The 17,765-nt window shown below is 35.9% G+C and overlaps 2 protein-coding genes across 3 annotated transcripts in view; one reads left to right on the top strand and one right to left on the bottom strand.

The window, feature by feature from the left end:
• Nucleotides 1-252: 252 nt before the first annotated feature.
• MNS1 (meiosis specific nuclear structural 1) overlaps nt 253-17,765 on the top strand; it is a 33,079-nt gene continuing 15,566 nt past the window's right edge. The window contains exons 1-3 of the mRNA XM_008016508.3: nt 253-417; nt 1,138-1,359; nt 8,857-8,984. Of these exons, the coding sequence (XP_008014699.2) occupies nt 415-417; nt 1,138-1,359; nt 8,857-8,984 (353 nt within the window). The 5' untranslated portion in view covers nt 253-414. The remainder of the gene's footprint in view (nt 418-1,137; nt 1,360-8,856; nt 8,985-17,765) is intronic.
• The window catches only part of TEX9 (testis expressed 9), a 102,387-nt gene continuing 89,430 nt past the window's right edge, over nt 4,809-17,765 (bottom strand). Inside the window, exons 14-15 of one of the 2 annotated variants that reach the window (XR_012091496.1) lie at nt 7,995-8,103; nt 4,809-5,735 (exon numbers count right to left, since the gene is read on the bottom strand). The gene's annotated coding sequence lies outside the window, so the exon portion shown is untranslated. The remainder of the gene's footprint in view (nt 5,736-7,994; nt 8,104-17,765) is intronic. The other variant, XR_012091495.1, reaches the window with a different exon arrangement.

Here is a 17,765-nt window from a genome sequence, read left to right as displayed (position 1 = left end):
GTATTTCTCTGTGCACAGTTTCCACAGGCCTGATCTTCGCTCCCAAACCCACTCAAACCACAGTTCGGCCGCTGGAGGGAAACCGAGCTTCCCTAGCCCACTGGAAAGTCCTTGGGGTCAGGCCACAATCTGAACGTCCCGCTTTTCTAGTTTAGACCTATAGAAGTAGCCCTCCTGCCCAGTTCCTAAGAAGCTCAATGCCGATTGGATCTTGCCGCGCCCAATGGGAGGCCACGCCCTGCGTGGGTCAGTCTTGGTCGAGCGGAGGGCGCGCAGCTCCGCCGTTGCCAGGACGCCGCGTAAACACCCGAGCGCGCGCAGCCAGGTGCGCTCCTTGGGGCTGCTGGCTGCTGCGTTTGCGGCGGGAGGTGGTGGCCGCGGTCCCACGAGAGGGGGTATTTTTCGTCAGCCAAGATGGTGAGCCAGTTGGGGGACTCGAAACTACTTGTTTATTTGTTGATTTAAGTCTAGTTTGGCGCTCATTTGCTCCTAAAAAAGGATTTTAAGTGCTTAATCTGGGCATTAATTGGGGAACTTGTATTTACTTTCGGAGGCCTCAGGTGCTATTAGAAGGGACGCTTGCGGTGGTTTCCAGCCTTTTTGGCTCTTTTCGGATAGTGTATTAAATACATCTTTAAATCTGCCAAATAGAACCTCTGAAGAAATAAGTAGAAATAAAGGTGTAGGAGAAAGCGAATGGATAAATAGCAGCAGCGAGTTGACCTGTTACACTTATATTAGGAAAACCTGGGCAGCTTCTGAACAGCAGTTTATGGCCCCGTGTTGGTAGTCGTGGTGGTGGTGGTGGGTGGAATGAGGGGAGGAGAAATTCCCGGGTGGTAGTAAAGATATGGGTCTGTAGGGTGCGATAAATCCTAGCACAGCTATTTTTTAGCTGCAGAAACTTGGGTAAAGTTATTTTTCATGTCTCATCCATAAAATAGGAAATAATAGCAGTACCTGTTTGATCGATATGTGAACATATTTATCTACCACGTTTACTTTTTATTCGGTATACTCCTTTGAATTTAGGAAGGAAGTCAGGCTCTTTGTGTCCTTTGTTACTAAGGTTTATATCAATATATTTTTTTAGATTTTGGAATATCAAAATATGCATCTTTTTTTCTTCCATCGTAGGCTTCCAAAAGGAGAAATATGAGCTGTAGTGAAAGGCATCAGAAATTAGTAGATGAAAACTACTGCAAGAAATTACATGTCCAAGCGCTAAAAAACATCAACAGTCAAATCAGGAATCGAATGGTGCAGAATGAAAATGATAACCGTGTTGAGCGCAAGCAGTTTCTCAGATTATTACAAAATGAACAATTTGAGTTGGATATGGAAGAGGCCATTCAAAAGGTAAGTTTTACTATTCATTGTTACATTTTGTTTTCTCCATTTTGCACTTTGGAAATGATGAAAGTGAGCTGCTAATGCTGGAAATGAGTAGATAAACAGCAGCAGCAGGTAAGGGATGCCGGATTGTGCCTCAGCTCAGTGTAATCTGAAAGAGCTGGGTTTCTGGAGCCGGCCTGTCTTTGAATTCTACTACTACTATACCTTAGCTACAGACCCTTGAGTAAGTTGCTTTTACTTTTTTTTTTTGAAATGGAGTGTTGCTCTGTCACCCAGGTTGCAGTGCAGTGGCACGATCTTGGCTCACTGCAACCTCCGCCTCCGGGGTTTAAGGGATTCTTCTGCCTCAGCCTCCCGAGTAGCTGGGACTACAAGCGCCTGCCACCTCGCCTGGCTAATTTTTTAATTTTTAGTAGAGATGGGGTTTCACCATAATTGACCAGGCTGGTCTGGAACTCCTGACTTCGTGATCCGCCTGCCTCGGCCTCCCAAAGTGCTGGGATTATAGGGGTGAGCCACCACGCCCGGCCTGCTTTTTTATGCTTTTTCTATAAAATGGGGAATAATAATAGTACCTCCTACTTAGGATTGTTTTAATAATGAGTTAATACATGCAAGGCCCTTGGAATAATGCCTGATATAGAATAAGCACTCAGATTTTTTTAACATAAATATGAACTCAGTCATTACTACAAGTTTTGTTCATGTAAGTACAATTGTGTTGCCTTTCATAAATTTCTAAAAACAAAAGTTTAAGGGTGCCTTTAAAAAATTTACTGAAATTAACGTGTACATTATTAAGTGGTAGAAAATGAACGCTTTGGTATATCTCAACATTTTAAGGGATTAAGGTGGTAGAAAAGGGAAACTAATAAGAATCGAGACATGACAAGTGAATTCTTATAAATACATGAAAGGTATTCTGATATGTCAGTAGTTTTTGAGTACCTGCTGTATGTTAAACATTTTGGAGGATTTTGTGGAGAATAACAAAAGCGAATTTAAAAAATGGTATCCACCCTTCTGTGTTCCAAATTCAAAAGCTTAGATACGATTTTTTTTTTTTTAACTCTGCGAAAGCAGATCTTAGGGGTTGGATATTTTTCCTATTCTTTTTATTATATTTTTTTTTAATTTGAAAGAAAATCCCATGTATCAACACCAACTCTTTCCTACATAAGAATACATCTAACAAAATATAGATGTTTTCTATATGGAGTACCATACTATTATCTCGCCCATTCCATAAACACATTTCTGTGATTGTGTCAAAAATCTGCTTTTACAGTTGGTTTGTTTTAACCAAGATCCAAGCAAGGTTCATACGCTGTATTTGGTGGTTATGTCTGTTTAAGTCCCTCTTAATTGAAAACAGCCCCTCCTTCACCTTTTTTTTTTTTTGACTTCATGTTTTTAGCTTGTTAAACTAAGCCAGTTGTTTTATCCAGTAGCCCACATTCTGAATATACATGTTTGCTTCCTCATGGTCTTTTAATTTATTTCCCTATCTGTTATATTTCCTCTAAATAGAACCTAGCCATAAAGACACAGTTAGATTGCAGTCCACCTTTTTTGGTGAGAATACTCCATAGGTGACGCTGTCCTTGTCATTGTGTCACAACAGGGAGCACATGAGGTCTGGTTGTTCCACTTTTAGTGATACCAGTATTGATCAGTGGGTTTAGGGAGACAGTCTGGTTTTTCCACTGTAAAGGTTCCCATAAACTTTCATCTGTGGTTTCACAAAATAATTTTTTCTTTCATTAGTGGTTACAAAAACTGGTTTTCTGATTCTTTTACTCCTTTCACATTTAATTAGCTGAAATTCCTTTGTAAAGAACGTTACCTCGGGCCAGCGCAACTGCTCACTCCTATAATTCTAGCACTTTGGGAGGCCAAGATGGAAGGATCGCTTGAGCCCAGGAGTTCAAGGCTGCAGTGAGCTATGATCTTGCCACTGCACTCCAGCCAGGATGACAGAGGCCCTGTTCCCCTGCCCCTGCCCCGCAAAAAAAAAAAGAAAAAAGAAAAAGAAAAAGAACTTGTATTATTGACTAGGGTTATTTATTCTTACTGAAAAAGGAAACTTAATTTTCAGAGTAAAGAGTTGGTGTCCTATTTTCTTCCATTGGTGTCTACCTATCTTGTGGTTGTTTTATAAAATTTTGTTTTTAGTTTTTGATTTTGTCTCTTTTTAAAAATGCCTTTATGGACTAATAGATATTTATGTACTTAATTGCATTTATTATTTTTGATGCTCAAATTATTTCATCCTTGGCCATTGGATGCCCTTTTATATTGCCTCTGTGATTTTTGTTTTTTTTTTTGTTTTTTGTTTTTTTTTGAGACAGAGTCTTCATCTGTCTTCCAGGCTGGAGTGCAGCCGCACCATCTTGGCTCACTGCAACCTCTGCCTTCTGGGTTCAAGAGATTCTCCTCCCTCAGCCTCCCAAGTAGCTGGGATTACAGGCCTGCACTACCATGCTAGGCTAATTTTTGTATTTTTAGTAGAGATGGGATTTCACCATATTGGCCAGGCTGGTCTTGCACTCCTGACTTCAAGTGATCCGCCTGCCTCGGCCTCCCAAAGTGCTGTGATTACATGTGTCCGGCACTGTGCCCAGCCCTCTGTGCCCTTTTGACAATATTTCCTTAATCTTTCATACCTTCCTTGCTTTCTGTCAAAACAAAATGTTCTAGGCTTGTGATAATTTTATGTGTCAACTTGACCGGGCCTTGGGGTTTCTAGGTATTTGATAAAACATCATTCTGGGTGTTTCTGTAGGTTGTTTTGGATGAGATTAGCATTTAAATCTGTAAACTGAGTATAAAGCACATTGCTCTCCCTAATATAGGTGGGCCTCATCCGATCAGTTGAAGGCCTGAATAGAACAAAAAGATTGACCTTCCTTTGAATAAGACAGAATTCTTCATGCCTGATTGCCTTTCAGCTGGGACATTTGCTTTTTTTTTTCTTGTCATTGAATTGAAACTAAAACATTGGCTCTTTCTGGGTCTTGAGCCTGCTGGTTCTCAGGCTTTAGGACTCAAATGAGAACAAAACCATTAGTTCTTCAGCTTGCCAGCTCACCTTGCAGATCTTAGAAACTGCCTGCCTTCATAATCACTCACTCTAGAGAACTCTGACAAATACAAAGCTTATCTCTTATATTTCTTGTCCTACACCTGGAATCAGCCATTGTGCTAGGAAGCCCTGTTATCATTTAGTGGAAATAATATTTCAAGAAAACTTGGGTGCTAGGTTTACTCATAATTCTTGGGTTATAATTGCTTCCAGGTCTTTTCAGTGAACAATCTTGGAAATATGCATATTTTTAACTTTTTATTTTGAGATAAGTTTAGATTTATAGGAGAGTTGCAAAAATAGTGTAGAGAATTTGCATATACCCTTCACCTGACTACTTCTTAACATCTTACATAGATGAAAATCATAAAAAAGTTATCAAAATAGAGAATTTACCTTTGATAGAATACTGTTAACTATGAGATTTATTCAGATTTCATCAGTTTGTCCACTAATGTCTTTTTTTGCAAGTTGAGGACCACAGATTGCATTTAGTTGTCATGTCTCCTTAGTTTTTAGCCTTGAGAGGAATATGACTATGTCCTGAGTCACACAGCATGCTGCTACAACTTCTGCTTTTCCAATTACAGATTAAATCCTCCTTATTCTTGTTCTGTAAATGATTAGGAAAGACACCAGAGATAAGACCCCTCAAGATCATTACCCTTTCTCATGGAATGTTCCTTGGAATGCAACTAATTAAATTGCTATAATATATACACTGACCTTATATGGAAAATGTTGCAACCCTGTTAAGCTTCTCTACCTATATAAGTGAAACCTTAACTTCCCCACGTTGGAACAATGACCCATTATTTTGCAGTTTGTGTTTCCTGAGTGGCTATCCTCAAGCTTTGCACTTGAATAAACTATAGTCATATATATGTACACACACACACACACACATATATATATATAATTTTTTTTTTTTTTTTTTTGAGGCAGAGTTTCGCTCTTGTTGCCCGGGCTGGAGTGCAATGGCGCAATCTTGGCTCACTGCAGCCTCTGCCTCCTGGGTTCAAGTGATTCTCCTGCCTCAGCCTTCCAAGTAGCTGGGATTATAGGCATGCACCACCACGCCCGGCTAATTCTGTATTTTTAGTAGAGACGGGGTTTCTCCATGTTGGTCAGGCTGGTCTCCAACTCCCAACCTGAGATGATCTGTCCTCCTCCGCCTCTCAAAGTGCTGCGATTACAGGCATGAGCCACTGTGCCCGGCCAGTCATTGTTTCTCCTCCATTCTTTGTCTCCTCTAGTTTGTAAGAATTCTTCACTTTTTCCTGTCTTTCATGACCTTGACAATTTTGAAGAGTACACGTTAGTTGCTGTAGTAATTTTCAATTGCTAAGTAACAAATTACCACAAACTTAGCAGCTTAAAACAACACCCATTTATTATCTCAGTTTCTGCAAGTCAGAAATCCAGGTGTGGTGTAGCTGGGTTCTAAATATATTCCCGAAAGATAATTGAAGGCATATATCTACATAAAACTCATATATGAGTGTATATAGCAGCTTTATTCATAACACCCAAAAAGTAGAAACAACCCAGATGCCAATCAGCTGATAAATGGATACATAAAATGTGTTACATCTGTACAACGGAATATTACACAGCCATAAAAAGGAAACAATTACTGATACATGCTACAACATGTTAAAAACATTATGCTAATTGAAATAAACCAGATACAAAAGGCCACATATTGTGTGAATTCATTTATATGAAATATCCAGAATATGCAAATCCATAGAGACAAAAAATAGATTAGTGAGTGGCAGGGATTGGGGGAAAAGGTGAGAGGAATAGTGAGTGACTGCTAGTAGGTTACAGGTTTCTTTTGGGGTGATGTAAACATTCTGGAGTGTTGACATTTTATGCCACACACAAATGTAGACACGGATGTGCTATATATAGTGTGTACACACAATCATCTATATAGATCTATGGCATTTATAAAAGTATATTTATAACATGGCAGCTTTATAGCTGCCATTAGCACAGATGTTTATAATATATAGCAGAATTATTCATAAATGTCAAAATTTAGAAGCAACCAAGATGTCCTTCAATAGATAATGGATAAACTGTGATACATCCAGATAATGGAATATTATTCAGTGCCAAAATGAAATGAGCTATGAAGCCATGAAAAGATGTGGAGGAATTTTAAATGCACATTACTAAGTGAAAGAAGCCAGTCCAAAAAGGCTCCATTCTGTATAATTCCAACTATGTGACATTCTGGAAAAGGCAAAACTACGGAAACAGTAAAAATGTAAGTTGTTTTTTTAGGATTTTAGGTGAGGAAGGTTTGAATAGACAGACCACAGAGGATTTTTAGGGTAGTGAAATGATTGTGTACAATACTATTATGGTAGGTACATATGATTATGCATTGCCGAAACCCATAGAACGTGTACCACCAAGAATGAACCTTAATGTAAACTATGGACTTTGGGTGATAATGATGCCTAGGTTTAAGTAACGTAAATAAAGGTTTACTGAGTGTAACAAATGTACCAGTCTAATGGAGGAGGTTGATAGTAGGGGAGGCTGAGCATGTGTGGGGACAGGGAGTATATGGGAACTCTGTGTACTTTCTGCTCAATTTTGTTGTGAACCCAAAACTTCAAAGTCTATTTTTTTTTAAGGATCTGGAACGAAATAGTGGTTATAGACACACAATATTGTGAATATACAAAATCACTGAATTGTGAATTGTAAAAGGTGAATTTTATGCTATATGAATTATATTTCAATATTAAAAAATAACGTACTAAGAATATTACATAAATAGCATCAAACTGTATGTAATCTTTTGGAATTAGCGTTTTTCACTTAGCGTAATTCCTGGAGATTCATCCAAGTTTTGCTTGCCTTCTTTTTTATTGCTTCATTTCTTTTTATTGCTGAGTACTATCCCATTGTATGGATGTACCACAGTTTATTTGACCATTCACAGGATGAAGGATGTCTTGAGTATTTTCAGTATTGGCTATTATGAATAAATCTGCTGTAAACATTTGTATACAGGTTTTTAAATAAAAAGTTTTCATTTCCCCGGGGTAAATGGTTAAGAGGTACAATTGTTGAGTTGTATGGTAATTGCATGGAGGCTTTTTTTTTTTAAGAGACAGGGTTTGCTCTGTTGCCCAGCTGGAGTGCAGTGGCGATCGTGGCTTACTGCAGCCTTGAACTCCTGGTCTGAGGTGGTCCTCCCACCTCAACCTCCTGATGTAGCTAGCACTACAGATTTGTGCCACCACACCTGGCTAATTTTCTGTAAAGACGGCATCTCTCTATGTTGCCCAGGCTGGTCTCAAACTCCTGGCCTTAAGGATCCTCCTGCCTTAGCCTCCCAAAGTACTGGGATTACAGGTGTAAGCCACAGCACTCAGCTGCATGTTAGTTTTATATCAAACTATCAAGCTGATTTTCAGAATGCCTGTACCATTTTACATTCCCACGCAGCAATATATGAGTAATAGTTTCATGCCAGCATCTGGGGTTGGCACTGTTTTTTGTTTTGGCCATTCCAATAGGTACGTACCAATATCTCACTGTAACTTTAATTTGCATTTCTTGATGGCTAATGATGTTGAACATCTTTTCATGTGTTGTTCATTAGATACTGAATTTAATCAAGCCTCAAGATCTTTCTGCCATTTTACAGGAAATATAAAAGAGAAATAAGTTCAGTGATATATCCTGGGGAAGCAATCAGTCAAATGCAAAATGTGGAACATTCTACGGGATGTATGTCCTAATTTCTATAATAAATCAGTGGCTTGGGGGGGAAATGTATGTAGAGAGGTGATTGTTACAGAATATATAAGAGACTTAAGAAAAATAATAATTAGATGCAATATGTGGATCTTGTTTGGATTTTGATTTGAGCAAACCAACTAGAAAAGTATCTTGAAACAACTGGGGAAGCTTGAATATGGACATGGTATTAGACATTAAGGAATTATTGTTAATTAGACATGTTGATGACATGATTGTTTTAAAAAATTCTGATCAGGTAGATATTTGTACTGAATTATTTACATGGTAAATGAAATGATGTCTAGGATTGTTTTAAAACACCCTAGCAGAAAAAGAATAAGGGAAAAAAGAGTGAAATGGAAGGTAGAGAAAAAAGATTAGCAGAATGTTGACAGTTTTTGAAAACATGGGTGGTGGGTACCTGAGAGTGTACTTTAATATTCTTCTTGCTATTGGCAATACTTGAAATTTTCCATGATAAAATGTTTTGAAAAAGTATTTATTAAAACAACATTTTGTATTTTAAAATAAAACATCAATTGTTGGCCTTAAGGAATTTAGTTTTCTGTTATAAAACAAATTCAACCTTGATGAAAAAAATCTGATTCTAGAGCACAAACAACAAAGTTACATTTTTCATTCAGGCAGAAGAAAACAAGAGATTGAAAGAACTCCAGCTCAAACAAGAAGAAAAACTGGCTATGGAATTGGCAAAACTAAAACATGAAAGTCTAAAGGACGAAAAGATGAGGCAACAAGTAAGAGAAAACAGGTATCTTGGTTTCTCTAAATTTCATTTATTTAGTCTTTATCTTTAAACTCTTATGTAATTCTTAGCACCTGAAAGTGAAATTTCTTTGTTTATATCTTTTCACTTAGTTAATATTTTGCCTGGAAATACTTATTGCTTTAAGTTCTATAAATATTTATTTGAGAAAATAAGTTGTATTCATGGAAGTGCGAATATTTACAGTGAAAAATAAATATCAGTCCCCCTGCTCTTTCCTTTACGCATAAATTTTAAAATGACCTCTTATAAAAAATGAATTCCTAATCTTAAGATAAATCTTAGGTAATAACTAGTTTAATTTTATACCTCTACGTACATTTCCTACAGTATTTTAGGAATGACTCTTGAGCCTATGTTTCAGTACCTCTAGTAACTGCAGTAGGAACTTTTTAAAAGTTTAATGTTAAATAATCTTCCCCCCCTATTGTTTTAAAATTAATTTCTCTGAAATTCATGCATCTATTTTCTTTAGGATGTCCTTTCATACATTTGAACACACTAAATGTTTTCTTCTATAAGTTAACTATCCCTTGCTCCTTCAGTTGTTTCTTATATAACCTGGCTTTAAGTTTATTCATCATCCTGGTTTCTTCTCTGATTACAGTTTAAATTATTAGTGTTCCTTAGTGGCCCCCACCCTTCTGTATAATACTCCAGGAAAGACTGCCAGCTACTCCAGATGACAGGACATTATTCTAGAATGTTTCTTGATCCTGCCTAAGGTCAAATTACTTTTTAGGAACAGCCTTGTCACAGTGTTAATCAAAACTCAGGGCCAAGTAAATGCTAATCATATACTTATGTAATTGAATATATTGGAAATTTACTTTGATAGTTATTACATTTTATCTTAATTGAGCAGGATGTCTACAGAATATTACAGGAACCATGGATGAGCTTCAGGGATTTTTGAACCTTGTTAAATTATATTAATATGTTTGGCAAATGTATCCATGTGTATTTTTCTGGCTCCACAACTCTAATCAGATTCTCTAAGAGATTACTGATCCTTAGAAAAGAAATTTAGAATTACTGCTAAAATCCGCATATTGTTCTAGTCTCAAACTATCTTTTTGTACCCTAATTCTCCAGTCATCATTAGCTGTTACTCGTGGTTTTTTTAATCACCTAAAGATGAAATATTTCTTATTTCTATTTCACTGAAAACAAGAATTAAATAGAAGAGCTTTTCACTTATAGCGATTGCAGATTAGGTTATTCAGATAAGTGTTCCTCCTGAGAAAACATCTAGGAAAAGCATAAAATTAAGATCTGTGAAAGGAAGGAAACCAGAATGTGAGCTTGGCATTTGTAGTGGCATTTCCTCTAGAGGTTTCTGCTGATTCCAAAAAATGGCTGAGAGTTAAGTGAAGCAGAGCTTGGCCAATAAGCATATGGCAGTATGTTCAACAGCATTCTACAAGCTGTACACTTAAGATTTGTGCACTTTAGTGTGTGTTTTACTTCAATAATGCAGAATTAGATTTTATTAGATAGACATAGATTAAGGGATAATCTGTGAAAAGGTTCTGGAAAATATTCAGAATAAAGCATGGAGAGACAAAAGGACAGAAAAATACAGATGAGAATTTAAAAGAGGTATGGGCTATGGTACAAAATTCTAGCAGACGTATTAATATAATTTTAGTCCTGGTAGAGAGGTGAAAGAGGATAATACAGAAGCATTATTTGAAGAGATGCTGGCCAGGAATTTTCAGAAAATTGTAAGTAATGAAAACTATACTTTCGATTATCCTAATAAAACTTTTAAAATCCAAAAGTAATAGAAAATCATAAAAAAAGCAGCCAGAACAAAAAAGATTATTACCTCCAAAGAGACAACAGTAAGAAGTATGACTTAATCCTGAATAGAAACAGTTGAAATTAAGAGAGAGCAGATTTACCTGGGTATGAAAAAAATAGATGGACGAGTAAGACCTAGTATTTGATAGCACAACAGGGTGACTAGAGTCAATAATAATTTCACTGGACATTTAAAAATAACTGAAAGAGTATAATTGGATTATTTGTAACACAAAGGATAAATGCTTGAGGGGATTAATACCTCATTTTCCATGATGTGATTATTATGCATTGCATGCCTACATCAAAACATCTCATGTACCCCATAAATATATACAAATATATACTGTGTACCCACAAAAACTAAAAGGAAAAAAGTGCTTGAGTATATACAAAAAAATTTACAAATCACCCAGAATTGTATACCTTGTGAAAAATGTTTTCAAACCAACTCATTCAGTTGAGTACTCTTTCACATAGAGTATGCTTCCTCTCAGCAGTGTCAGAATTGCTAAGAGTTTTTTTATTTTGTGCAAAAGCCATACTAAAATTTTAACTGTCATGCAGAAATGGACCATATTTCAAATTGGTATGTTCATGTGCAAATTGGCAGGTCTAAATTCAGGGAAATGCTCTGGTGCTTAAAATGTATCCTAATTTATTTAAAACCACCTATATTAAGATTAAGTTTTTTTTAATGTAAAAGAAATTAATTTTTTAAATGCATGGCACATTTAAAAAATCTTTGAAGTTTATTTTGAAAATATTTCTTTGAGCTCAGAAATGATAAGACTCCTGTTAATTGATTTTGGAACACATGGTTTTGTACTCCAAGAAAGTACTTAAAAGATAATTTAACTTTGCTGCTGTTTTAACTGGAGTTGGGAAACTTACTGTTTATTTTTAGGAATCCTATTTTAAAAAATGGCACTAAACAATTAGTAGTTATAACTAATTGCCCAATTAATTAAATGTATTTATTACACAGTTAACACATACTGTTATGAAAGCAAAAGCAAGTACCTCATATCTCATTTATATTTAAGTTCAGCAAGAACCATTTCAAAGAAAAGACAGACACAGTTTTTCCTTCTTAATACTATTACCATTACCTTGCTAATACCAGTACAATTATGTTCTGGACTGATAATCAAGCTGTTAATTCATAAAATAGATGAGATGAATTAAAAGAGCACAAAATAACATTTTCTGATAATGTTATTCTCAGAAATAACAAAAGATTGATCACCAATAGTCCTGCATTAAAGGGAATACTAGCAGTTCTTCATTAGGTATTGATAGAAGAAGAAAAATGACCCCAAGCTTAATTTTGGAACTGCAAGAGGTACATGTGTAGTAAATTTAGGTGAAATTTGAATGTATAAAACATTATGTCTTTTGGGAATTAAAACATGTAAAGAGTTAAAAATATGACAAAAATGAGATAGGAAGTAAATGAAGTTAAAGTCAAGAATCTTGCATTGTCAAATAATAATGGATAAATTTATTCTCCTGGAAACAAACATGCTATAATATCTGTAATAAAAATTTGGAAAAGAAAATATAACTGACTAATAGAGAATAAAATGTGATAATGGGAATTGATGATTCCAAAAAAGTCATATAAAAAAGAGTTAACATAGCAGGCTTGAAGCTGCTATCTTAGAAAGTCCTGCTTGTAAGTTTGGTCCTTGGCTGGTGTCTGGAAACTGGCCTTTTGAGAAGTTTCTTACCACCTTAACTGCTAAGAGTGACTCACTGTGCCTAAACTGTGAAAACAATATGGATTATACTGAATACCCATTTTCTTTCTGGGAGTCTGAGATATTGGTACATTTTAAGTAGAGGGTACCTAAGTTACCACCCCCAATTAGAACCCTGGGCACTGAGTCTCTGATGAGCTCTAATGTTGTCTGGCAGACATTTCATACCTCACAACTCATTGCTGGGGAATTAAGCATGTCCTGTGTGTTTCCACAGGTAGAGGCCTTTTCCACCTAGTTTTCTCTGGATTTCACCCCACGTGCCTTTTTCCTTTGCCAATTTTGCTGTGTATCCTTTCTTTAAAGTAAATCATAGTCGTTGAGTATAACTATATGCTGAGTCCTATATCCTTCTAGTGAATCATCTAACCTGATGGTGGTCTTGGGAACCCCCAACACAGAAGCAAAAGGGAGAGAAGAGAGAACACAGGACAGGGAGGACAAGTAGAAAGAAGATACAAGCTTGTAAATGGAAACCCAATTATATTAGTAGTTATAGTAAACATATTTGAACCATTTACCAAAATTGATGAAATGTTGTATCAGAATAAAAAGAGCAACAGATTTTCAGAGGAATCCATTTATACACAGTATTTTCTCTGTCCATAGTGGAATTAAACTAGATGTAAGCAATTAAAAAAAAAAAAAAACTAGGCAATCTTTATATGCTTAGGTATTTAAAAATGTGCTTCTACATTACCCTTTGGTCAAAAAGTACAGCTGCTCCTTGATGTACAATGGGTTCATGTCCCAATAAACTACATTTCCAATTTATGACAGGTTTATTGGGATGCATCCCCATCGTAAATTGAGGAACCTACTGTGAATGCATATGGTTTTCTCACCATTGTAAAGTCAAACCATCATTAGTCAGAGACTGTCTATAATCCAAATTGAAATTAGAAAGTATTTTTAACAGAATAATAATGAAAATACCACATAGTGAAAGTGGCAGGATTGGATTGACATTAGCAAAATAGCAGAGTAGGCAGCTCCCAGCTCCCAGCCCATCCCTCCACTAGAAACATCAGAAAACAAGCAGAAACTCTGAACCAATTTTATAAGAACTTTGGACAGCATTCAAAGGTTTACTGCAATCAAGCGAATGCTGAAACAAGAAAAAGCCTAAAAATGGTAGGAAAGTTTTGTGATATCTTCACTTGCCCTTTCCTCATTCCCTCCTAGCTCAGAGGCAGGTAGCCCTTGTTCCCAGTGTAGGACCCTGGTCCCTGGTTCAGGAGGAGCAGAGCGGATCTTATTCACAAATTGTTGGGCATATCTGTTCTAACCTACCTTGGGGCTACCTGAAAACCTAACACAAGGCACCTGTTTTACCTCACGCAGAACTCATTTAGGCCAGAAGGACAAATTGCATCTCTGACAAGGATTTAATATCTGAAATATATAAAGAACTCATACAATTCAATAATTTAAAAAACCCAGTTCAAAAATGGACAAAGAACTTAGACGTTTCTCTAAAGAAGATGTTCAGTGAATGATAAGTACATGAAAATATACTCAACATTATTTGTCATTAGGGAAATGCAAATCAAAACCACAAGAAGAAACTGTTTCACATCTAATAGGCAATTTTAATAAAAGTAGTGGAAAATAATAGGTATTGCCAAGAAAGTGGAAAAATTGGAACCCTCAGAAATTGCTGGTAGAAATGTAAAATGATGGAGGTGCTATGGGAAAAAGTTAAACACAGGATTACCATATGAGCCAGCAATTCCACTCCTAGGTATAAATATACAAAACATTCAATAGTGAGACTTAAATGGATACTTGTATACAAGCATTTGGTGCAGCATTATTTACAATCACCAAAATGTTGAAACAACCTGAATGTCTATCAGATAGGTAGATAAACAAAGTGCAGCATATATACACTATACAATATCCTTCAGTTATAAAAAAATAATGCAGCACTGATACATGCTAAAACATGAGTGAACCTTGAAAACATTATGCTAAGTAAGCCAGATATAAAAGGACAAGTATTGTATAATTCCACTTTGTGAAATATCTAGAATAGGCAAATAGACAAAATGTATATTAGGAATTACCAGGGGTTAGGGAAAGGGAAGAATGGGGAGTTATTGTTTAAGAGGCACAGCATTTCGCTTTGAGGGGAATGAAAAAGTTTTGGAAATAGTGTTGATGATTGCAGATCACTGTGAATGTAATTAACACCACTGAGCTGTACATTTAAAAATGGCTAGGATGGCAAATTTTTGTTACATATATTTTCACACGGTAAAAAATGGTATAGAAATGAAAAAAAAAAAAACAAACCAACTTCTGGCATATAGTTAAGGCTGTTCCTCAAGGGTAGGTCTTAATCTGAAATAACTATATTAGAAAGGAAGACTCCATCTGGAATTATTAGAAAACAAACTGCAAATTCTCTTCTGGAATGATTACAAGAAGAATGTAGGAGGAAGGCAATAATAAAGATAAGAGCAGAAACGAGTGAGTTAGAATATAAACATAGAGTAGAATAAATAAAGCCAAGAATTGTGCCATAAAAAGGTGAATAAAATTGATGACCCCTTGGTAGGAATGATAACAGTAAAAGAGAATGCACAAATAACCAGTTTTTGGAATGGATAATGGGATATCACTATAGATCATACAAACACTTAATGGACCAAAGCAGGATATTGCAAACAATTTTATGAAAATAAATTTGAAAACGTAGATGAAATAGATAAATTCTTAGCACATTTTACCAAACTGATTGGCACAAGAAGAAATAGCTAAATGTTCCTATAACTTTTAAAGATATTGCATCTGTAATTTAACCTTGTCCACAAATAAACCTACCGGGCTATGTGAATTTTACCAAACATTCAGGACATAGTAACACCAGTGTTACATAGTTCTGTAGAACAGAGAAAGAGGAAGCACTTCCCAATTTGTTTTAATCAGATCAGTACCTGAAGAGGATATTATGAGAAACCTGTAGACTAATCTCTCTCATGAATTTAACTCCTGTAATCTGAAGTATTAGTCAATATGAAATCCAGTGCTATATAAGAAAGATAAATCATCCTGACCAAATTTAATTTATTCCAGGAATGCAAAGGTGGTTTAACATTTTTAAAAATCAGTAAATGTAATTCATTTTATTAAAAATTATATGATTAGAAAAAGCCCATTGATATGAATCATCACTCTATGATTTAAAAAAAAAAAGAGTGTAACAAACTAGGGATAAAGGGAATTTACAGCAATATTACCCTTAATAGCAAAATGTTAAACACTTTTCTTCTGACATTGAAAAGAAGACAGGGATGCCTGCTCTGACAACTTCTAGTCATCTTTGTATTATACATACTAATCAGTGCAGTAGGGCAAAAAAAGGAAAGACAGGTGCCAGGATTGGCATTAAAGGAATAAAACTTTAATTATTCACAGATGATATGATTATATGTGTAGAAAATCCCAAAGCATCTACAAATAGCCGGATGGCTCATGCCTGTAGTCCCAGCACTTTGCAAGGCCAAGGCGGGTGGATCACCTGAGGTCAGGAGTTTGAAACCAGCCTAGCCAACAAGGTGTAACTCCATCTGTACTCAAAACACAAAAAATTAACTGGGCGTGGTGGCACACAACTGTAGTCCCGAGCTGAGACAGGAGAATCGCGTGAACCTGGGTGGTGGAGCTTGCAGTGAGCTGAGATCACACCACTGCACTCCAGCCTGAGTGACAGAGCAAGACACTGTCTCCACACACACAAAAAAAGAAAGAATCTAAAAATAAGTAAGAATTAATAAATCATTCTACCAAAAAAGCATATGCACTTATATGTTTACTGCTGTGCTATTCATAATAGCAAAGACATGGAATCAATCCAGTTGCCCATCAGTGGGAAATTGGATGAAGAAAATGTGGTACATATATACCATGGAATACTCTACAACCATAAAAAGAATGAAATTATGTCCCTTGCAGAAACATGGATGGAGCTGGAGGCCGTTATCCTAAGCAAATTAATGAAGTAACAGAAAACCAAATACTGCATATTCTCACTTAGAGGTGGGAGCTAAACATTGATTACACATAGACATATATGGGAACAACAGACACTGGACTACGAGAGGGTGGAGGAGGAGTGGGTTAAAAAACAACCCATTTGATTCTGTGCTCACTACCTGGGTGACAGGAGCTGTACTCCAAACCTCAGTATCACACAATATTCCCATGTAACAAATCTGCACAGGTACCCCCAGTATCTAAAAGTTGAAATAAAAACTTAAAAACCACTTTAGTAGACAGTTTGGCAGCTTCTTAAAAAGCTGAACATGCATCTACTGTATGACCTGATCATTCCAAGAGAAATGAAAGCCTATGACCACAAATAACTGGTACTCATATTTCCATAGCAGCTTTATTTGCAATATCCACATACTTGAAAGAACTCAAATGTCTGTCAGCATGTGAATAGATAAGCATGTGAGTGGATTATTGATAATCTAAAATAATATCCTGCAATAAAAAGGAGTAAGCAATTACTATATGCAATAAATGGATGTATTTGAAAATACTGAGTGAAAGAAGCCAGAGAAAAAATGGTACCTGCAGTATGATTCCATTTATATGAATTCTAGAAAATTCATAATGCCTAAAGTGACAGCAAATTAGCTTGCCTCAGGATAAGTACAAACATAAAGGGGTAGAAGAGAGGTACCACAGGTTTATAAGGAAATGATTGGGATGTGTTCATGATCTTGACTGTGGTGATGGTTTCACAGGTGCATACATATGTCAAAACTTAACAAACTGTATCCTTTAAACATGTTCAGTTTATTGAATACTGTACATCAGTAAAACTGAAAACTAAAAAATAAATTCAGTGATGTTGGGTATAAAGTTAGTATATAAACATTGTATTTCTGTAAATTATCAACAATTGGAAAATGAGATTTGAAAAATCTGTATAAGAATATGGAAAATACCTAACGAAAAGTATAAAACTACCAAAATAAAACACAGATATAAAACATTGATAGACTTTTAAAAAACCAAATAATTAGAAGGATACACTATGTTTACTGAAGACTCAGTAATGTAAAGATAGTACTTTCCAAATCAATTTATAAATTCAGTACAATCACAGCCAGTTTTGTTTATTGTGAAGTCTGACAAGCTGATTCTAAAATGTATATGGAAATGAAAGTATCAAGAATGG

The sequence above is a fragment of the Chlorocebus sabaeus genome, chromosome 26, assembly GCF_047675955.1.
Source record: "Chlorocebus sabaeus isolate Y175 chromosome 26, mChlSab1.0.hap1, whole genome shotgun sequence".
NCBI lineage: Eukaryota > Metazoa > Chordata > Mammalia > Primates > Cercopithecidae > Chlorocebus > Chlorocebus sabaeus.
This window is presented reverse-complemented; position numbering and strand designations above follow the sequence as displayed.